At 39.1% G+C, this 23,683-nt stretch overlaps 1 protein-coding gene across 1 annotated transcript; it reads left to right on the top strand.

Moving 5' to 3' along the window:
- The first annotated feature begins 218 nt into the window (after positions 1-218).
- Positions 219-23,422, top strand: ZNF716 (zinc finger protein 716). The gene is made up of 4 exons (XM_032757758.1): positions 219-369; positions 12,884-13,010; positions 13,496-13,591; positions 18,595-23,422. The coding sequence occupies exons 1-4, from the start codon at positions 331-333 to the stop codon at positions 19,818-19,820; spliced, it is 1,488 nt and encodes a 495-aa protein (XP_032613649.1). The 5' UTR covers positions 219-330; the 3' UTR covers positions 19,821-23,422.
- Positions 23,423-23,683: the final 261 nt, after the last annotated feature.

A 23,683-nucleotide genomic window follows, 5' to 3' on the forward strand; every position in this document is an offset into this window, starting at 1 on the left:
TGGCCTGGCTCAGATCAGGGAAGAAGGCTTGGCTGTAAAGGCTGCAGCCTACCCTGTTACTTTTGCTTTATTCAGCTCAGTGTCTGATCACATTTTCCGTCACTCAGGGCATGAAGGGTGGGGCCTCAAACCTTATCCAATGAGGGGCCGTGGAATAGAAACTGTCCAGTCAGGCGTGCAGCGGGAGAGAACAAGACGCTTCCGTAATGTTGCGGATCCTTTTAGCTTCTCTGCGCCCAGAGCTCCAGTCCTTCTCTTCACTGCTCTGCGTCCTCTGCTCCTAGAGGCCAAGACTTTGTGTCCTTGTGTCCTGCAAGTATTCGCAGATATATGGCTAAAAGACCAGGACCCCCTGGAAGCCGAGAAATGGTGAGTGCTGGGTCTGTCACGGTGAGAGAGGGGTGGGGGCTGGTTGGAACTGACTGAAAGTGGCTGTAGCAGGACCCAAACTTCCTCGCAGTCAGCTCCGGAGTCTGAGGACCCACATCCTCCTTTTCCCAGCTCGACTCTTAGTCCCCTCGAGCCTTAAGATGCTGCCTGGGCCAGCGGCTGGGACCCTGGGAGTTCTGTCTTTTTCCTCTGCAGTGGCTTTGCCCTGGACTGGAGCCCTCTCTGGGCAGCTCTACGTTACCAGTGCCTCATCTCACCCAGACTGCAGGGATGGGAAAGTCATCAAGGGAGAATCCAGACTCAGGGTGCAGGATTCGTGAGTGGAAAGAGCTGTGTTCCCTGGGGTCTCTAGTTCCTCATTTTTTCTTTAGGAGATGTATGGAGGAGAGTCGCTGTAAAAAGAGAATTGAATCAAAGTGTGATTCAAGAATCATAGAGCGCCCAGCTATGGTTTGTGGGTTGTGATCCATGGGAGAGACTTGAAGGAAAGTTTGTTATAAGTTTCATGATGAAGCAAACCAGATTAAATAATTGGTTTGGTACAGTTATGTAGTTTCCTTGTTTGTAAGATCCAGGTGAAAATGGCTTGGTTATGTCATCAGAGATCAATTGGCAGTCTGTGGTTGACTAGGCCTGAATATTTTTCTTCAAGAAAGTAATTTCCAAGAAATGCAATTTTTTTTTTTTGAGAGGGAGTCTTGCTCTGTTGCCCAGGCTGGAGTGCAATGGCACGATCTTGGCTCAATGCAACTGCCCTCCCGGGTTCGAGCGATTCTTCCGCCTCAGGCTGTGGAGTAGCTGAGATTACAGGCGGCTGCCACCGCGCCCGGCTTTTGTATTTTCAGTAGAGACGTGGTTTCACCATGTTGGCCAGGGTGCTCTCGAACTCCTGACCTGAAGTGATCCGCCTGCCTTGGCCTCCCAAAGTGCTGGGATTACAGGCGTGAGCCCCCCTCGCCCAGCCATAAGAGATACATTTGAGATAGATTTTTTTTTTAAGTGAGAGCCGAGAAGAATCAATCCACCTCAGTCTAACTGGCTGTTGTTTAAATATTTTTACAGGAAATTGGTTTTCTCTTGGAATTTTTTTTTTTTTTTTTGAGATAGAGCCTCACAATGTTGCCCAAGCTGGAGTTCAGTGGTGCGATCTCAGCTCACTGCAACTTCCGCCTCCTGGGTTCAAGTGATTTGCCTGCCTCAGCCTCCTGAGTGGCTGGGATTACATGCACCCGCCATCATGCCTGGCTAATTTTTGTATTTTTAGTAGAGATAGTGTGTTGCCGTGCTGGCCAGGCTGGTCTCAAACTCCTGGCCTCAAGTGATCTGCCCTCCTTTGTCTCTCAAAGTGCTGAGATTACAGGAATAAGCTATCATACCCAGCCTGCATTTTTCAACTGTTTCTTTCTTTCTTTCTTTCCTTCCTTCCTTCCTTCCTTCCTTCCTTCCTTCCTTCCTTCCTTCTTTCTTTCTTTTTCTTTTTTTGAGATGGAGTCTCACGGCTGGAGTGCAGTGGTGTGATCGCCTCACTACAACCTCCGCCTCCTGGGTTCAAGTGATTCTCCTGCCTCAGCCTCCCAAGTAGCTGGGATTACAGGCCTACACCAGCACACATGGCTAATTTTTGTATTTTTAATAGTGATGGGGTTTCACCATGTTGGCCAGGCTTGTCTCAAATTCCTGACCTCAGGTGATCTGGTGAGCCACCATGCCCAGCCTCAGCTGTGTCTTAAGCATGGTCTTAAGCCAACCATTCTGTTCTCACAGACTAACTCTCACTTGCAATAAAATATTAAATTTTCAGTTTTTCTGACATTCCCAAATGTCAACTTTTCTTTCTAACTGACGTTATTATCTATTTGTCCTTTCTTGTATGTATCAGACACAGTACTTTTACATTAATTATTTTTTTTAAAAGCATTGGATGACACTTTAAAAGTGTCATTCAATGTCAAACGGGAAAAAAAAGTTCCCATTTGTAAATATTTCACATAAGAAGAAAGCAGGGGCTGAGCGCAGTGGCCCATGCCTGTAATCCTAGCACTTTGGGAGACCGAGGCGAGCAAATCACTTGAGGTCAGGAGTTGGAAACCAACCTGGCCAACATGATGAAACCCCATCTCTACTAAAAATACAAAAAAAATTAACCGGGTGTGGTGGTGAGTGCCTGTAATCCCAGCTACTCAGGAGGCTGAGGCAGGAGAATCACTTGCACCCAGGAGACGGAGGTTGCAGTGAGCCAAGATGGTGCTACTGCACTCCAACCTGGACAACAGAGTGAGACTCTGTCTCAGAAAGAAAAAAAAAAAAGAAAGCAGAGATTAAGCCTCTGACACTGTATTGTAAAAAAATCTCTGTGCTTCTTTTTTTATATTCTCCAAGCACAGACATCATAATGTGTGGGTTGAGTTTTTTGGGGGGAAACCCTACAGGGTAATGTTTCTTCAGCCACACTTCAGGTTTTTCCTGGTTCTGGGTCTTAGTACTGCTTGGGGATAAACCAAGATACCTACTGTGGCCGTGTCTGCTGGAGTGTCTAGTGAATATCATCCCCTGAGTTATTTTCTTCTTGAGAATAGCACGCGGTATGAAGTGTAGCCTTCCAAGAGAGCAAATGGATGCCTGGGGCTGAGAGCAATCTCCTGGTGTGCTCGTCCAGTAAAATGCTAATCCCTTGGGACATTAGAATTGTCTTTACCCAACTCAGCTTCAGTTTCATGGAGACATATTCCTGTCAGCCAATCATATGCAGGTATTGAGAGAAAAACACAGAAGTAATTTCTGCCCTCTGGATTCTGTCAGATTTGTGAAGGGAAAAAATCTATCCCTAAAGGCAAAAAAAACTGACCCCAATAAGATGGTGCAAGAATCTCAAAGTAATTGCACCTGGAGAACTCATGAAGGCACAGTGCAGTGTCTCCTGGAATGCTTGTCCTTGAGCATTTCAGTGAGCAGGATGCGCGTGGGAGACTCTCTCAAGTGATCGGATGGCTTGACTTGACACGTGAGTCAGACATGTCTGTTCCAATCAGCACTGCCACTCTCTGGGTTGGTCACCTTGAAAAGATATTTTCACTTCTTTCGACTTAAGTTAGTTAACTCAAAATTGCATTTTATCAGTAGAGCTCAATATGTAAGAAAATATTTACAAAGGGCATAAAAGAGGGAAGTTTCAGAAAAAAATGTAGTCATGTATTCTATTGGTTAAAAATTCACATTTGCGCTTTTCTTTTTCAGGGTAAGTGTAGAAATTTTCTCAGGTGTGTTATTTTTTTGGCTGTGTGATTTCAAACAGTGTTCTAAGGCTTAGCTTTGGGAATATTATGAAGGGAAATAATATGAAAAATGTCTCTTCCATTATGGCTGTAGGAAATGAATATATTTGTACAAGAAAATGTGTTAGATAACTGGGGAGTTAGATAGATTCATCAAAACATCAGTCTCTCTTTTTGCAAAATTAATATGTGACAGTAAAACCTCTGTTCTACATCCGTTATCTTATTTTTATTTTGGAGACTGAGTCTCTGTCGCCCAGGCTAGAGTGCAGTGGTGTGATCTTGGCTCACTGCAACCTCCAACTCCCGGGTTCAAGTGATTCTCCTGACTCAGCCTCCCGGGTAGCTGGGATTACAGACACCCGCCACCACACCCGGCTAATTTTTGTATTTTTAGTAAAGACGGGGTTTTGCCATGTTGGCCAGGCTGGTCTCGAACTCCTGACCTCAGGTGGTCTGCCCACCTGTGCCTCTCAAATTGTTGGGATTACAGGCGTGAGCCACTGCTCCTGGCCCTGTTATCTTGATTTCTGAATTTTATGCTAAACTTTATGAGATGGGACTGGGCACCTTCTAGAAGTTTGTTCATATTACTAATGTTTACTGAATGTCCTCTTATGGAAATAAGTAAATGATATGTGTATTGTCTGAAAGAGATAGATACTTTTGCTTTTCTTATTGAGCTATAAAATGTAAGCACCTTAAAAATTTTTCCCTTGTATAAACACTGCATTTCAGTAATTTTTCTGGATTTATCACCACTTAGTTTCTAAAACTAAGTGAACATCTCTGACTTGAAAATTAAAGCCTGAGCCCTGTGACTCCAAGCTAAGAGCAATATGGAGCCTGCAAAAGGAGATTATTGAAGGCCTAGTCAGTTCTTTCTAGGGAGCCTTCCCTGCAGATGTCCCAGCCTGCTCACTCCAGCCACAGAAGAAGCCTTTTTTTTTTTTTTTTTTTGAGACGGAGTCTTTCTCTGTCCCCCAGGCTGGAGTGCAGTGGCGCGATCTCGGCTCACCGCAACCTCCACCTCCTGGGTTCACGCCATTCTCCTGCCTCAGCCTCCCGAGTAGCTGGGACTACAGGCGCCCGCCAACACGCCCGGCTAATTTTTTGTGTTTTTAGTAGAAACGGGGTTTCACCGTGTTAGCCAGGATGGTCTCGATCTCCTGACCTCGTGATCCGCCCGCCTCAGCCTCCCAAAGTGCTGGGATTACAGGCTTGAGCCACCGCGCCCCGCTTAGAAGAAGCCTTTATACTGAGATAAGCAACAGAGCCAGGGAAACCTGGGGACCCACAGGCCGATGTAGTTAGGGTTAGAATGGATGGGAATTGGGAGGATCTTACTGAAAATAAAGGTGTTTTGGGGCAGTTTCTGGACTTTGTAAAATAAAACAAATTCAGATATCCAGATTTAGGTAAGAATTCTGAATCCCGGCCAGGAGCGGTGGCTCATGCCTGTAATGCCAGCACTTTGGGAGGCCAAGGCGGGCGGATCACAAGGTCAGGAGATCGAGTCCATCCTAGCTAACACGGTGAAACCCCATCTCTACTAAAAATACAAAAGCATTAGCCAGGCATGGTGGCAGGCACCTATAGTCCCAGCTACTTGGGAGGCTGAGGCAGGAGAATGGCATGAACCCAGAAGGCGGGGCTTGCAGTGAGCAGAGATCCTGCCACTGCACTACAGCCTGGGTGACAGAGCAAGACTCCCTCTCAAAAAAAAAAAAAAAAATTCTGAATCCCAACAACAGAAAAAAGTGTCAACTGTAAGATTTTTTAAGGATATCAACGTATAGGCAGACAAGGACTTTCTTTCATAGAGAATAGCAAACAAGTTTAGAAAGAAGATGGAGTAAGAATGGTATGATAGAAGGGGGCAAAATTAGATTCTAGATCAGAGAATGTTTTACCCTGAAGTCAGCATGTTCTTAAGGAGAGACAGAAAATGGGGTTGTATGTTGGCTCAGACTGAAGGTACTCAAAGGTCAGGAGCCCTGGGAGAAGAGAAAAATTTAAGCAAAGTTGATTAAAAAATATTTTGGCCACTGAAGAAAAGTATTTAGCTGATTCTTTTATAAGAAAGAGGTGGAAATTTCCAGTCTATATCTGGCTATGTGATAAGTAAGAAAATACAAAACCATCTAAGTCATAATAGGAAAAAGTGTTTCTCTTAAGCTGTTGGTGAAGACCACAAAGGATGGAGAATTTTATTTATTTATTTATTTATTTAGAGACAGAGTCTCACTCTGCCACCCTGGCTGGAGTGCAGTGGCACAATCTCAGCTCATTGCAACCTCCACCTCCTGGATTCAAGCAATTCTCCTGCCTCAGCCTCCCAAATAGCTGGGATTACAGGTGCCCACCACTGCAGCTGGCTTATTTTTTGTATTTATAGTAAAGATGGAATTTCACCATGTTGGCCAGATTGGTCTCAAACTCCTGATTTCAGGTGATCCACCTGCCTCAGCCTCCCAAACTGCTGGTACAGACATGAGCTATCGCGCCTGGCTGGGGAATTTTATTAATCAAGCTATTTACCAGGATTATCTATATGCCCCATTTTTCCCAAACTTTTTTTTGTATGTCTTTTCTTTTCTATTTGACTGTTTCTGGGTTGCATGGTTTTTTTTGTTTTTTTTTTGTTTGTTTGTTTTTTGTTTTTTGAGATGGAGTCTCACTCTGTCACCGAGGCTGGAATGCAGTGGCACAATATGGGCTCACCACAACCTCCACCTCCCGAGTTCAAGAGATTCTCCTGCCTCAGCCTCCCGAGTAGCTAGGATTACAGGCACCCACCACCATGCCCGGCTTATTTTTGTATTTTTAGTAGAGATGGGGTTTCACCATCTTGACCAGGCTGGTCTTGAACTCCTGACCTCATGATCCACCGCCTCAGCCTCCCGATGTGCTGGGATTACAGGCGTGAGCCACCACGCCCGGCTTCTGGGTTGCATGTTTTACAGTAAACTGGTTAACATAAGTACAGGGTTTAGCTCAGTTCTGTGAGTATTTCTATCAAATTATTGAACTTGAGGGAAATTATGGGAGTCTCCAGTTTACAGACAGTAGCTGAGAAGCATAGATGGATCCCTGGGATTTGTGACAGGTATGTGCAGTAAGGGCAATATGGTGAGACTGAGCTCTGAATTATGGTCTGTGCTGACTCCGGGTGGTATCAGGATGGAAATGTTCGACAACAAGTTGGTGTTAAAAATTTCCATGGTGCCAGCCTGGCCAACATGGTGAAACCCCATCTCTACTAAAAATACAGAAATTAGCCAAGCGTGGTGATGGGTGCCTGTAATCCCAGCTACTCAGGAAGCTCAAGCAGGAGAATTACTTGAACCCGTGAGGTGGAGGTTGCAGTGAGCCGAGATCATGCCACTGCACCCCAGCCTGGGTGACAGAGTGAGACTGCATTTCAAAAAAAAAAAAAACGAATTGCTTGGTGTTTAGCAAACTCCACAGATTTGGTGTCAGAAAAGAGATATTACAGAGGCCTGGCCTGGAGGGGGACTCTGGGTGTCTGGTAAGGGGAGTCTCTGTTCTCCTGCACACAGGCTGTCACACTGCACATTGTCCTGTGATTCCAGGTCCCCTCTCAGGGTGAAAGGGGACAAAAACTTAGAGAAAAGGGATTGTCGTAACAGACCTCCTCCTTTCAGAGCTGCCACCACATGATTCTCATGCATTCACAGACAGACCCACTAGACATTGATGCATCCACACCCCTCCCGGGACTAGGCACCACCCTCAAGAATTCCACCACAACACTTTTGCTTTTAGTGTTTCTTGCCAAAATCCCACGAAAGTGCCTACAAGTTTCCTGGCATATCCCCAACCCCAGACACTGAATCTGCAATAGCAACCTGTTTCCTCCACCAATGTAGGGGTCTGTACCACTTGATCATAGTCTAATCTGCCTGCATGGACACAGGACTAAATCAGAGTATAGCCCCACATGGACCACTGTCTGTAGCACATCTGTGGCACAAACCAGTCCTACCACTTACCTTGCACCCTTTCCCACCGGTGACTTTTTTTTTTATTTTGAGATGGAGTCTTGCTCTGTCGCCCAGGCTGGAGTGCAGTGGTGTTGATCTCGGCTCACTGCAACTTCTGCCTCCCGGGTTCAAGTGATTCTCCTGCCTCAGCCTCTTGAGTAGCTGGGATTACAGGTGTGTGCCACCACACCCAGCTAATTTTTGTATTTTTAATAGAGACAGGGTTTCACTGTGTTAGCCAGGCTGGTCTCGAACTCCTGGCCTCAGGTGATCTGCCTGCCTTGGCCTCCCAAAGTGCTGGGATTGCAGGCATGAGCCACTGCGCCTAGCCACATTTTTTTCTTTTACCTTTTATTTTAGGTTCAGGAGTACATGTACAGGTTTGTTATATAAGTAAAATCATATCATGAAGTTTTTGTGTACAGATTATTTTATCACTCAGGTAGTAGGCATAGTACCCAACAGATTTGTTTTCTGATTTTCTTCATCCTCCAACCCTCCACCCTGAATAAGGACTCAATGTTTGTTGTTCTCTTATCTTTGTCCATGTGTTCTCATTATTTCGCTCCCATCTATAAGTGAAAACATACAGTATTTGATTTTCTGTTCCTGCACTGGTTTTCTAAAAATAACAGTCTTCAGCTCCACCCATGTTGCTGCAAATGACATGATGTTGTTCTTTCTTATAACTGCATCATATTTCATGGTGTTTACATACCACAATTTCTTTATTCAGTCTACCATTGAAGACATACAGATTTATTTCTGGTTTTTGCTATTGTGAATAGTGCTGTAATGAAAATATGTGTGCATGTGTCTTCATGGTAGAATAATTTAGATTCACTGGGTATATTCCCAATTGTGGGGTTGCTGGGTTAAATGGTAATTCTGTTACCAGGTTTTTGAAAAATTGTCAAACTGCTTTTCTCAATGTTTAAACAAATTTGTACTCTCACCAGCAACATGTAAGCATTCCCTTTCTTCACAACCTCACAAACCTCTGATTTCTGACTGTGTTTATTTGAATTATTTCTTTTTTCTTCATTCGTGTAGTGTTTTATCTTTCACCAGAATCAACTTCTGGTTTTGTTGAACTTTTTTTTTTCTTTTTTTTTCTCTGACATGGAGTTTCACTCTTTTCGTCCAGACTGGAGTGCAGTGGCATGATCTCGGCTCACTGCAACCTCCGCCTTCCAGATTCAAGCAATTCTTTTGCCTCAGCCTCCTGAGTAGCTGGGATTATAGGAGCCCGCCACTAGACCCAGTTAATTTTTGTATTTTTAGTAGAGGTGGGGTTTCACCATGTTGGCCAGGCTGGCCTGGAACTCCTGGCCTTGTGATCCGCCCACCTCGGCCTCCCAAAGTGCTGGGATTAAAGGTATGAGCCACTGTGCCCAGCCTATTGAACTTTTTATAGTTATTTATAAATAGTTATTTAACTATTTAAACAGTTATTTAACTATAATTAAAATTATTTAACTATAATTAAATAGTTATTTATTTATAAATATTTATGTTTCAACCTTCTTCATTTCAGCTCCGATTTTGGTTATTTCTGGTCTTTTGTGATCTTTGAAGTTGGTTTGCTCTTACTTTTGTAATTCTTTTAATTCTAACATTAGATTTTTACATTGAGATCTTTCTAACTTTTTGATGTGGATGTTTAGTGATATACATTTTGTTCTTAACACTGCCTTTGCTGTGACCCAGAGATTCTGGTATGTTGTATTTCAGGTCTAATTAGTTTCAAAAATTTTTTAATTTCTGGCTTAATTTCATTATTTACAAAATAGCCATTTGGAAGCTGATTATTCAATTTTTACATAATTGTATCATTTCATTTTTTTTGTATTGAATTATTATTCTATACATTTTCTTTTTAAAATTAATGATAACATAAGAAGAAATGAAAATGCTGTGCTCTTAATCTAAATGCTAAAAATTATTCAACACTTTGTACCAACTCCCAGGGTGCTGTGAAAATTAAATCACAAAATGTGTTATTCCCAGCACAGTGTTCTGTGACATGCTCCTGAGCACACAGTACCTGCTTACTAAACGTTTTATTAGTACATGTGTACAGGTTTCCCAAGTGCAGGTTTACTCAGACATTGCTGTCTTCTGTTGTCCCTGTAAACTTAAAAAAGCCAACAAAAAATATAATATCTCAGGATGGAGATTAGTTGTCTTTATTTGTAGCAGAAGTATTAGTATTGTGACAAATGTGGTGTGTGCAAGGGACTCTGCTGTGCCTGCTTTCTCTTGCTAATGCTAATAATGTGTCTGGGAAAGCACAATCAGCATTTACAGGGGACTTGTTGGAAAAGCCCATTCCTGGACCCTTTTGGATCCTGCAGAAGCACATTGTATAGAGCGGGGCCAAGATTACCAAATGATTTATAAACTTGAGGGGTTCAAGATACATTCAGGAGAGTTTAGTTCAACCTTTGCATCAAAGGAAGGCTGCACTGCCTGCCCTGTTTCAGTTTGGTAGGAAGAAGTCAGTGCGGTTCATGCTCCCATTATTGTAAAGAAAATTGCTGATGTCTGATAGGGGAGGGCAGGGAAAAAGAAACTTACATTTTAATAGTTATGGAGAAGCTCGTTGTTCTGTCATTGCTCTGAAATCTTTTCAGTTATAAACAACAAAAATGGGTGAATGTTTTCTGCAAGTCTCGGTCTTTCTGCCTGTGGGTGTGTGTGGTGGTGGCAGGTGAATAGGTTGTGCTTTAAAGGCATATTCTCAAGATACAGGTTTTATATGTCCAGAGCATCTTATCTGATAATACATTTCAGGGAAAGAGGAGGAAGAGAAAAAAATCACTTTTTCTCCGGTGAGCATGTCTCAGATCAAGAGCAGTGTTCAGGCCGGGTGCGGTGGCTCACGCCTGTAATCCGAGCACTTAGGGAGGCCAAGGCGGGCAGATCATGAGGTCTGGAGTTCAAGACCAGCCTGATCAGCCTGACCAACGTGGTGAAAGTCCGTCTCTATTAAAAATAGAAAAATTAGCTGGGAGTGGTAGCATGCACCTGTAGTCTCAGCTACTCAGGAGGCTGAGGCAGTAGAATCACTTGAACCCAAGAGGTGGAGGTTGCAGTGAGCTGAGATCGCACCACTGCACTCCAGCCTGGGTGATAGAGTGTCTCAAAAAAATAAAAAATAAAAAACAGGCAGTGTCCATTCTGCCTTTTGGAATGCCATGTGTTTGGAACTTGCAAATTTTTACTTCTCTACTTGTGTTGTTATCCCTAATGAGTTTGTTTCAATTATTTTTTATTTTTATGATAGTCAAGTGGTTCTGAAAAAAATATTTTTTTTCTGTATACCATAGCCTTCTATACATTCTCTTCATCTTGGGTTCTTGTATGCCATGCAGAACTCTCACCGCAAATTTATGACCTGCAATATTTAAAATGTTCCTATTGTAGCTGTTGAACATGAGAAGGTGTGGATACTCAAGATTTCTTTGGGGGAAACACAGTTGTCTTTGGTATTAGTGAAAAGTGAAACATGTCATGTTGAGGTTTCATCTGTGTGCTCTATTAGTTCCATGCAGAACAGGGTAACGCTCATTTAAACAGGATGGGATTTATTACCCAGAAAGTTCTGAAAACTATTAGGAGATACTTGCTCTCCAGGGTGCTAAGGAAAAACTACTTAAAATTACTATTAAAAATTACAGCCAGGGAAGTTATCTGTATCTTCAACTTTGCAGAAAACTGATTTTTTTTTATATAATTAAGTTTAGGCCAGGTGCGATGGCTTATGCTTGTAATCCCAGCACTTTGGGAGGCCGGGGCAGCTGGATCACGTGAGGTCAGGAGTTCGAGACCAGCCTGGCTAACATGGTGAAACCTTGTCTCTGCTAAAAGAAAATACAAAAATTAGCCTGGCATGGTAGCGCGTACCTGTAATCCCAGCTACTCAGGGGCTGAGGCAGGAGAATCCCTTGAACCCAGGAGGCAGAGGTTGCAGTGAGCCAAGATCGCACCATTGCACTCCAGCCTGGGTGACAAAGAGAGAATTTTGTCTCATAAAATATGTATAGTTACAATTTACTTTACTAGAAGGAGAGAAATACCCCAGCAGTGATGTTGTGTCCTGTGTGCATCAGCACATAATAAAAATGTGTCCCAGTACAGTTGATAACAATTTTATTCACTTGGCTCAAGATCTCTATGGCATTTTTCCACTATAAAGTTAATTATTATTCCCTTAATTATTAAGTACACTTAGGACATTTACTAGCTGAAGTGCATAAACCACATTTAATCTGGAAGCTGTCCTTTCTTTTTAGATAATTTTTGCATATATATTTGTCTTTTAAAAATGAGGGCTTTTAGCTTTATTTACAGGTGAGAGAAACTGGAAAGAACCCAGACTCTGCCATTTACTAGATGTTTGACAAACTATTCTTACTAGGCTAGAAACATTGGTGAGCTTGCTAGAAATTCAGAAAGTCAGACTCTATCCCAAATGTCCTGAAACAAAATCTGTATAAGATCTTTAGTTTATTGAACATATTAAGACTTAAGAGGAACCTTCCAACTCATCATGAATGTTCTACCTGGGAAATATACATAACTTATTCTGTATGATGTAAATATAGCACTCAAAAATAGACATGTCCGACTGGGTGCAGTGGCTCATGCCTGCAATCCCAGTATTTTGGGAGGCCGAGGTGGGTGGATCACCTGAGATCAGGAGTTCAAGACCAGCCTGGCTAACATTGTGAAACCTTGTCTCTACTAAAAATACAAAAATTAGCCAGGCATGGTGGCTCATGCCTGTAGTCCCAGCTACTCGGGAGGCTGAGACAGGAAAATCACTTGAACCCAGGAGGCGGAGGTTGCAGTGAGCCAATATCACGCCACTGCACTCCAGCCTGGTCAACAGAGTGAGCCTCGGTTTAAAAAAAAAAAAAAAAAAGACATGTCCATATTGATGCCCTTCATTTTATCATTTATCGTCCGGAAAAATATCAAATCTACTGTGGTATTGTGGATCTTATGCTATCCTCTTTTCTCAGTCAGAGAATACTTCCATGTTAAACATTATCTTAATGAATAATTTTAGTCACTCTTATAAGTCAGAACCACTTCTTTTTACTCTCTTATTTAACATGAGTCAAATAAAAATCTCTGCCTATGGCCACATGGTAACTGTTTGTGTGTTCATGAGTATTTTTTTGTTTGTTTGTTTTTTGTTTTCAGGGACTGTTGACATTCAGAGATGTGGCTATAGAGTTCTCTCTGGCGGAATGGCAATGCCTGGATCGTGCTCAGCAGAATTTATATAGAGATGTGATTTTAGAGAACTACAGAAACCTGGTCTCCCTGGGTGAGGATAACTTCAATACACAATTCCTAACATATTGCCTTTCTCTCTTTTCTAAGATGATTTTGGTAATTTCTGCTTTGCATGAATGAATTGTAGCTCTCCAAATTTAAGAAAATCTTGGGGATTCATTGGTGTAGAACAAATTCTTCAGGATGTTTTATCCTGACCTGAACTTTTCCCTTTCCTGAGCTTATGTGTCTTTTGCTCTTGGTTAGTGGCAATTCCAAAACTGTCGTGGCATAAAATATCATTGCCCACAATTTAGAATTCAGTTCCTACCACCAATTTTTGATTCAGTAACATTGAATAGTGAAAGTAAGGACCTACAAATTTAAAGTATTTTCTAAATAGCTAGAAAGTTCTGTTATGAATCAATCTTAATTTTCTAGACTTTTCTATTATATCCTCTTTACTAAGCATAAGACTAGTTTGGTAATTAAAGAATTCAGCCAGATTTATGTTACTTTTTTTTCTTAATAAAACAGGTATTGCTGTCTCTAAGCCAGACTTGATCACCCGTCTGGAGCAAAATAAAGAGCCCCAGAATATAAAGAGAAATGAGATGTTAGCCAAACACCCAGGTAAGTGAGAGCAAATGAAGCAGATGACACAGATGAGAGTTACAAAAGTCAAGGAGGAAGCTAGTCCTTAAAATGTGGTCTGGGGAGCTGTGCTTCGATGAAAGAGTTTCTGAGAAGCCAGAGTCATTTTTTTCTATTATGCTTACATAGGGACACCTTCTACTGCTTTTAAATTCTCTAAGGATTCTACTTTCGGTTCAGTATTCTTCCTTCAAGTTCATAGTGTGAGCTAAAGTTTTCTTTACGGCTTATAAGGGACTGCAAAAACTGACTGCTTGGCCATTGCTTTTGGGGACACACAAATATCTGCATATTTTTGAGAAACTCTATGTTAAATCATTTTTAAAGTTCTTTTTTTGCATCATGACTAAAAGGTGTGAGAATAGTAGTTTCTGTTTCATTGGTGATTTTCCATTTTTCTGCACATGCCATTCTGTTTTTATTACTATAGCCTTGACATATAAAGTTTTTTTTACAATTTTTTTATTTTTAAATTTTTATCCATGTATTTATTTATTTATTTAGAGGCTAGGTTATGAGACTTGCTGTGGGGGAATACGAAAGCAGGGTACCTCTTATGTTTTTATTTTACTATGTTGCATATTTTAGATACAGATTCATAAATGGAATTGTTTATTGTATGATAATTTCATTTTTAATTATTTGAAAATCATTCATGTTTTTTATGATGGCTGCATCTTTTTTTCTCATCAACAACTTACATAGGTTTCAATTTCTTTATGTCATCAACATAGTTTATGTTTTTAAAAAATTTATAGTGGCCATCCTAATTGATGTAAGGTAATTTTGTTTTTCTGTTTTGTATTGTGATTTTGTTTTGCATTTTTCTACAAATTATTTTGTGCAACCTTTCAAATAGTTCTTCCCATTCGTATATCTTTAATTAAAATTTAGTTTAATCATTTGTCCATTTCTTTTTTTTTTTTTTTTTTTGAGACAGAGTTTCACTCTTGTTGCCCAGGCTGGAGTGCAATAGCACAATTTTGGCTCATGGCAACCCCTGCCTCCCAGATTCAAATGATTCTCCTGCCTCAGCCTCCTGAGTAACTGGGATTACAGGGATGTGCCACCATGCCCAGCTAATTTTGTATTTTTTGTAGAGATGGAGTTTTGCCATGTTGTTCAGGCTGGTCTTGAATTCCTGACCTCAGGTGATCTGCCCAGCTCGGCATCCCAAAGTTCTGGGATTAAAAGCGTGAGCCTCTGCACCCGGCTCACTTGTCCATTTCTAAATCAAGTAATTCAAATATTGTTGTCTAGTTCTAGGAGTTGTTTATGTGTTCTCAATATTAAGTGTTATCACATGTGATTTTCAAATATTGTCACCCATTTCTTGGGTGGCTCTGTCACTCTATTAAATGTTTTATTTGATTGCAGAAATTTTGAAATTTAGTTAAATTTTTCTGTTCTTCTCTTTGTTGCTCAAGCATTTGATGGCATATCTAAGAAAATGGTGCCAAGACCAATGTCCTGTCTTTCCACTATATTATTTTTCTAAGAGTTTCATTCCTTTTTTTTTCAGTCTAAGTATTTTGTTGTAAATTTTTTTATATGATGTAATTAAAGCATCCAACTTCATTGTTTCAATGTAGATATCCAGTTTTCAACATTGTCTGTTGAAGGGATTTTATTTTCTCCATTGTCTGCTCATGGCAACCCTGTGGCAGATTATTTGGTCATACACAGAAGGGTTCATTGCTGGCCTCCCTATTTTGTTCTATCATGTCTTTATCTGTCCTTGTGTGAATACCCCATAGTTATTGTTATTGAAGCTTTTTATTATGATTTGAAATTATGAAGTATAATGCCTCTGTTTCTCATGTGTGTTTCTCTAGACATAGTTCATAATAAAATTTAAAAATGTTAAACAATATTTTAGTAATAAATATACTTGTGGAATTTTGATACAGACTATATTAAATTTGTTCACCACTGTGGGTTATATTAACACCTTAACAAATTAAGATATCACTTAAATATTTTGACCCTTGAGCAAAAATATTAAATTGACATATTTAACCCTGTGCAAGAATCCACTGAAGAGTGTGTTTATTTCCATATATTTTTCATTTGCCAGTTTTACTTTTTTTCTTTTTCGTTTTATTCAGTTTTGGTTAGAAAACATACACTATGATTTTGCTCTTCTTAATTTTTTTTTTTGACACAAGGTTTCTCACTCTGTTGCCCAGACTGTAGTGCAGTAGCACAATCTTGGCTCACCACAGCCTCAACCTCTTGGACTCAAGTAGTCGTTCCACCTTGGCCTCCTGAGTGGCTGACACTACAGACATACCCACCATGCCCAGCTAATTTTTAACTATTTGTAGAGACAGGGTCGCACTGTGTTTCCAAGGCTGGTATCAAACTTCTTGCCCTGAGTGATCCTTCCACTTTGGCCTCCCAAAGTGCTGGGATTACACCTGTGAGCCACTGCACCTGGCTGATCTTTTGAAATTTACTAAGACTTACAAGTTCTAACAGAATGCACCAGAGGCAAATAAGAATATTGCATGCCCAGCTGCTTTTGACTGGGGAGTTCTGCACATGTTTGTTTAGCCTAGTTGGTTTATAATATGGTGTAGATGGTTGTAGCCTCCAAATCTCATGTTGAAATGTAATCTCCAATGTTGGATGTGGGGCCTAATGAGAGGTGTTTGCATCATTGGGACAAATCCCTCATGAATGACTTGGCACAATCCCCTTGGTAGTCAGAGAGTTCTCACTCTATTAATTCACATGAGAGCTTGTTGCTTAAAGAAACCTGGCTCCTCCACCTCACACTTGCATCATCTTTCATTATGTGACATGTTTGGTTCTTTTGCCTTCCACTAAAATTGTAAGCTTCCTCATATCCTCACCAGAAGCAGATGCTGACATATACTTCTCGTATACTCTGCTGAACAGTGAACCAAAGAAATATTCTTCTTTATAAATTACCAGTCTCAGGCAATTTTTTATAGCAATGCAAAATGAATTCATACACTATATTATGTTCTTCTGGTTTTCTGTTTTTTTAATTGATTTTTTATTTGAATTTTTTATTATTGAAAGTGAGATCTTAATGTTTATAATTTTATGCTGCTATTTTAATTCTTGCTTCATTTCTGTCAATATTTGCTTTTCATAAATATATATTTTGAAGCCCTGATGTTATATATGCATATATATATAGATAGACATGATAGTTACAGATTCCTAGTAAATGGACTCATTTTACCATTATATAATATCAATATCAATTATATCAATAATATAATATCAATAATATCAATCTTTGTCTCATGCTAGTAATTGATTCATTTTCTTGTGTGTCTATAAAGATTTTTTCTTTGTGCTACATTGGAGATTTTAGAAAACCTTAATGTTACAACAGTATATTTTAAACTGGTAAAAAAATGACTTCAGTTGCATAGAAAAATTTGTTCTCATTATATCTATCCCGTATGTCTTATTAATGTTGCTAATTATATCTTTTTATGTTTTTTGATTATTTTTATGTTTATATCTTTCAAATTTTAAAGAACAACTAAAAATGTTTTCTGCATGATCACGATGCCACAGACTTTTATTTTTTGTATATGCATATATTTTTCAGAAAGTTATGTATTTTTTTCATCATGTTATTTTAAGTGGAAGGACCTCTTTTCAGCATTTTATTTAAGGCACATGCAGTGCTTATATGCTTTTCCAGCGTTGGTTTATTCTGGAAGATCTTTATTTTTTGTTTATTTTGTAGTACATGTTTGCTGGTTATATTATTCTCACCATGAAGATTTTTTTTCAGCACTTTGACCATTTTACACAGTTCTTTTCTGACCTGCAAGATGTCTGTTGACAAATTCACTGGTTGTCTCAGGGGACTATGCTTATAAATAATACCTCACATTTATCTTGCAGCTCCAAAGACTATCTTCTGGTTTGTGACTTTTGAAACTTTGCTTAAATATGTGTTATGGACCTTTCTGTGTATATCCTAGTTGTTTGTTTCGCTTCTTCATTAAATGTTTTCAGCTGTTTTCTTTTACCTACACGTTTATTTTTATTATTCCAAGCTTTTGTTGATGTTCTTATTTTTCTGATATTATTTGGGTATCTAGTTTTGCATTTCTCTCACTGAGCATAATATGGATTATCTTATATTTTTAAAATTAATATATAAATCTTTAGCTTAATAGTTTCTTTTTCAAAATTTTTGATTTTTTTGATTGGACCGTGTTGCTCTAATATTTTATAAACATTGTAAACTTTGGTTGAGATTTAGACATTAATGTAAAACTATCTTTCATGATCTTTATAATGCAACTCTTTCCTGGCATAGCCTGAAACCAGTTGTCTTGGCTAGAGATTCTCAGAGTCTTTCAAACATGTTCTCAGGATGTGTCTTGTCTGCAATTTTGTATTTATTTTTCAGTTAAAAGCCTTCTCCATGTTTCCTCTTAGCAGTCGGTAACTACTTTCTACACCTATTTTCTGTCTGTGGTACAGCAGTCTTTCTGCTGTTGTTAACATTCACTTTTGATTTCAAAAGACTTAAAGATGTCATTTCAAAGTATACCACCATTTCATTCAGCACTTTCTGTCATGGAGGACAGAAAGGCTCCTATAAGCCAAAAGTAAAGATATAGGTGCCAGTATTTTTCTTTTGAGATAAAAGCCAGTTTGCTCCTAAAGACACCATGTTCTATTGGGGATGAGGAAGGGCTGTGTTGGGTAAACGTAGCAGACTTTTCTTTTGTCTCTCTATGGCTCTTGGCATTGTGCCCACCTGGTGCCCACAGTTACTTTACTTATAAATTTCCCACAAAGGTATTTTGATCACTATGATTTTGTTACATTTATACATCTATGAAGGAATTACGGCTTGTGGTATTTTGATATGCCATTTTGCTAATGTACTTTGTATAATTTTATATATTTGATTTGCAAAATATATTTATCTGAGTGTAGTACGTGGAGAAACTTGTGATTTTTGTGTCTTTCAGTTACATGTTCTCATTTCACCCAAGACCTTCAGCCAGAGCAGGGCATAAAAGATTCACTCCAAAAAGTGATACTGAGAAGATATGGAAAATGTGGACACGAGAATTTACGAGTAAAAAAATGCTGTAAAAGTGTGGGTGAGTGTGAGGTACACAAAGGAGGTTATAATGATGTTAACCAATGTTTGTCAACTACCCAAAACAAAATATTTCAGACTCATAAATGTGTCAAAGTCTTTGGTAAATCTTCAAATTCCAATAGACACAAGACAAGACATACTGGAAAGAAACATTTCAAATGTAAAAACGATGGCAAATCATTTTGCATGCTTTCACACCTAAATCAACATCAGATAATTCATACTAGGGAGAAGTCCTACAAATGTGAAGAATGTGGCAAATCCTTTAACTGCTCTTCAACCCTTACTAGACATAAAAGAATTCATACTGGAGAGAAACCCTACAGATGTGAGGAATGCGGCAAAGCTTTTAGCTGGTCTGCATCCCTTACTAAACATAAGAGAATTCATACTGGAAAGAAATCTTACACATGTGAAGAACGTGGCAAAGCCTTTAGCCGCTCAACACTTCCTAACCACAAGAGAATTCATACTGGAGAGAAACCCTACACATGTGAAGAATGTGGCAAAGCCTTTAGCCGCTCCTCAACACTTACTAACCACAAGAGAATTCATACTGGAGAGAAACCCTACACATGTGAAGAATGTGGCAAAGCCTTTAGCTTATCCTCAACCCTTAAGAAACATAAGATAATTCATACTGGGGAGAAACTCTACACATGTGAAGAATGTGGGAAAGCCTTTACCTTCTCCTCAACTCTAAATACTCATAAGAGGATTCATACTGGAGAGAAACCCTACAAATGTGAAGAATGTGGCAAAGCCTTTAGCTTACCCTCAACCTTCACTTACCACAAGAGAATTCATACTGGAGAGAAACCCTACAAATGTGAAGAATGTGGCAAAGCCTTTAACTGCTCCTCAACCCTTAAGAAACATAAGATAATTCATACTGGAGAGAAACTCTACAAATGTAAAGAATGTGGGAAAGCCTTTACCTTCTCCTCAACTCTAAATACTCATAAGAGGATTCATACTGGAGAGAAACCCTACAAATGTGAAGAATGTGACCAAGCTTTTAAGTGGCATTCAAGTCTTGCTAATCATAAGAATATGCATACTGGAGAGAAACCCTACAAATGTGAATAATGTGGTAAAGTCCAGCCCTCAGGCCTTATAATACATAAAATAATTTATACTGGAAAAAATCACTACAAGTGTGGAGAATGTGGCCAATCCTTTAACCAGTTCCAAACCACTGTTGTACATAAGATAATTCATATCGGACAAAAATCTTATAAATGTAAAAAAAAATGTAACAAAGCCTTTAACCACCCCTCAAACTTTAATGAACATAAGATAATTTATTTAAAAATTTTTTTTGAGATGGAGTCTCACTTTGTCACCCAGGCTGGAGTGCAGTGGCACCATGTCAGCTCACTGCAACCTCTACCTCTCCTGGGTTCAAGCGATTCTCCTGCCTCAGCCTCCTGAGTAGCTGGAATTACAGGCACATGCCACCACACTGGCTGAGTTTTGTATTTTTAGTAGAGATGGAGTTTCACCATTTTGACCAGGCTGGCCTCAAACTCCTGACTTCAGGTGAACCACCTGCTTCAGCCTCTCAAAGCCTAAGATAATTTATATTAGAGAGACTCTACAAAGGTCAAAAACGTGACAAAACATTTAAGCACATCTCAGGCCTTACACAGTGTCAGATAATTCATTCCAGAGACAAACCCTACAAAAACAAAGAATGTGGTAAAGCTTTTACCTACTCTTGAACCCTTATTATACACTAAAAGAATTGATACTGAAGAGAAACCCTACAATAAGGAATATGGAAATGTCTTTTAAAAGTCCTCAAACTTTTTGTTTGAATAAATGTAAAATAATTGATCCTGGAGAGAACCCCTGCAATTGTAAAAAAAAAAAAAATGTGGCAAAGCTTTTAACTGGTTCTCCATCTTTATTAATTAAAATATTTTATACTGGAGAGAAACTCTACATACATAAAAAATGTGACAGCATTTAACCACACCTGAAATTTTTCTAAAACAGAGAAATCATACTGGTGAGAAACTCTAGAAATGTGTTAAATGAAGTAAGGCCTTTAAATGGTAGTTACATGTTATGGTAGGTAAGATAATTTATACTGAAGAAAACTTATACAAATATGAAGAATGTGGCAAAACTTTTAACAAATTTTCACATCTTATTGCACAGGAAAGCATTTGTCCTAGAGAAAAATTGTACAAATATAAAGAATGTGAAAAGCCATTAATATCTGTTCACATCTTACTCAATATCAGAAAGTTTATCCTTAACAAAAGCATTATAGGCCAGATATGGTGGCTCATGCCTGTAATCCCAGTACTTTGGGAGCTCATGGCGGGTGGATCATGAGGTCAGGAGTTCAAGACCAGCCTGGCTAACATGGTGAATCCCCATCTCTACTAAAAACACAAAAATTAGACAGGCATGGTGGTATGCACCCGTAATCCCAGCTACTCAGGAGGCTGAAGCAGGAGAATTGCTTAAACCCAGGTGGTGGAGGTTGCAGTGAGTCAAGATCGCACCACCGTACTCCAGCCTGGATGACAGAGTAAGAATCCGTCTAAAAAAAAAAAAGCATAAATGTGATTACTGTAAAAAGACCTTTCAGAAAATATAGGCCTTTGAAGTAAAGACTATTTATTCTAAAGACAAACATTAAAACATAAAGAGGATTGTGTAGTACCTTTATTTATATTACAGATTTTATTGTACACATTTTATATCAAAGGAAAACCCTGAAGCAGATGCTCAAACTTCGTTGAACATCAGAGAATTTATATTGGAGAGAAAGTATAAATGAATGTCAAAAAATATTTGTTCAAAAACTACAGTTTAGAAAATACTAGTTTATACTAAAAAAATATTTTTGCAGATGCAGTAAATGGGGAAAATATATTTAATCAAAAATTAAGTCTATATAAACATTTGAGGATTCACAATAGAAAGAATGAAGGCGCTGAAACTTCAGGCATTACACTAAATCAGAGTGTTGAGTGTAAAAAAGATAAATCTAACAATATAAATTTAAAGAAGTAGATTTATTTGGAGATTTATAATTACATTCAAGGTATGCTTCTTTCTCTGTAAAAAAAATTATAGATTTTCTGAAAAGCAAATAGTAACGTAACTCAAGTTTCACATTACTTCATGTTGATCCTTTCTTCCCACTGTTTATGTGAAAGTATTGGACCAATTGTTGCATCAGAGATATGAGCAATTGTTTTTTATAGGTGTCCATTATTCATGAACTTTTCTATGGACGAGTAAGGACATTAAGTTGTAAAATGCATAATGAAAATCTAAATGAAGAGGTTCTTTGTGGTTGACTTATAACATTGTTTTAGTGATGTATAAGGCGGGTGTTCAGAGTAATATTCTAAATTCTAGTGAGGAAAACCTTTGAATGTCAGTAGTAAATTATTTTATCAATTGTACCTCTATGTAAACAGTTGTTTTTAATGAGCTAAAACTATTGTGCTTTGAAAGAAGTATTAAGTTGCCATTGACTCTAATGTGTCTCATCTTACTTAAGGTTCTGGGTAAAAGATGGTGACAATATACTATTTGTTAATGTAGGGGAATGACATCACTAGTAATCTTTTTTTGCCAGTGTTTTTGTTTGTTTGTTTTGAGACGAAGTCTTGCTCTGTCACCCAGACTGGAGTGCAGTGGTGTGATCTCAGCTCACTGCAACCTCCACCTCCTGGGTCCAAGTGATTCTCCTGCTTCAGCCTCACAAGTAGCTGGAACTAGAGGCACACACCACCACTCCCGGCTAATTTTTGTATTTTAGTAGGGACGGGGTTTCACTATGTTGGCCAGGCTGGTCTCAAACTCCTGACCTCAGGTGATACACCCACCTCGGTGTACCAAAGTGCTGGGATTACAGGCGTGAGCCACCATGCCTGGCCTGCTAGTGGTTTTAAACAGCAAGCAAGTTGAAGAATTTTGTTCCCATAGGACAAATTTGTACTTTTTTACCTTATTTAATTTTTTAAAAAATTTTTGTGGGTAGTGTGCATACACACTTATGGCATATATGAGATATTTTAACACACGCACATAATATTTAATATCACAACAAAGTAAATGAGGCATTCATCACCTCAAGCATGTATTTATCCTTTGTATTACAAACAATCCCATTATACAGTTTTAGTTATTTCAATATGTACAATTGAATTACTATTAAGCACAGGGTCATTTTATGATCATAAAAATTACATGAGTATAATTAATATCCATACATTTCTGAGTCTTGATTAAATATTTTTAAAATTTTGTTTTATATATTTTTTGCACATGTGGCATCTCTGCTGACAAACAAAAACAGACTTTTAGTTTTAATTTACATAGAGTTACATATACAAATATATTTCTCTAAAGATACACCAGCTGAGCACAGGGGCTCCCAGCAGTTTGGGAGCCTGATGTGGGAGGATCATTTGAGGTTAGGAGTTCAAGACAAGCCTGGCCAACATGGTGAAACCCCATCTCTACTAAAAATACAAAAAATTAGCTGGGCATGGTGGTGCATGCCCATGGTCCCAGTTACTCGGGAGGCTGAGGCAGGAGAATTGCTTGAACCTTGGATGTGGAGGTAGCAGTGAGCTGAGATGGTGCTACTGCACTCCAGCCTGGGTGAAAGAGCGAGAAACCATCTCAAAAAAAAAAAAAAAAGATATACCTTAAGCGTAAGAAAGTTATGTAGCAAGCTATTGTGTTTGTGTGAGTTTTTATGCATTTTCAGAAAAGAACAATGTTGAAACAAGATCATTTTAATAAGGTAGATAATAATTAGAAACCTGGAAACCTCAGATTCTGAAAACAAAATCTATATTATGTGCCTTGTATTGAATTCATTACTGTAAAATCTTATCCCACCCAAATCTTCTCTCAAATTGTAATCCCCACGTGTCAAGGGAGGGACTTGGTGGAAGGTGATTGGAACATGG

This window comes from Hylobates moloch, unplaced genomic scaffold, assembly GCF_009828535.3.
Source record: "Hylobates moloch isolate HMO894 unplaced genomic scaffold, HMol_V3 SCAFFOLD_1, whole genome shotgun sequence".
NCBI classification, from domain to species: Eukaryota; Metazoa; Chordata; class Mammalia; order Primates; family Hylobatidae; genus Hylobates; species Hylobates moloch.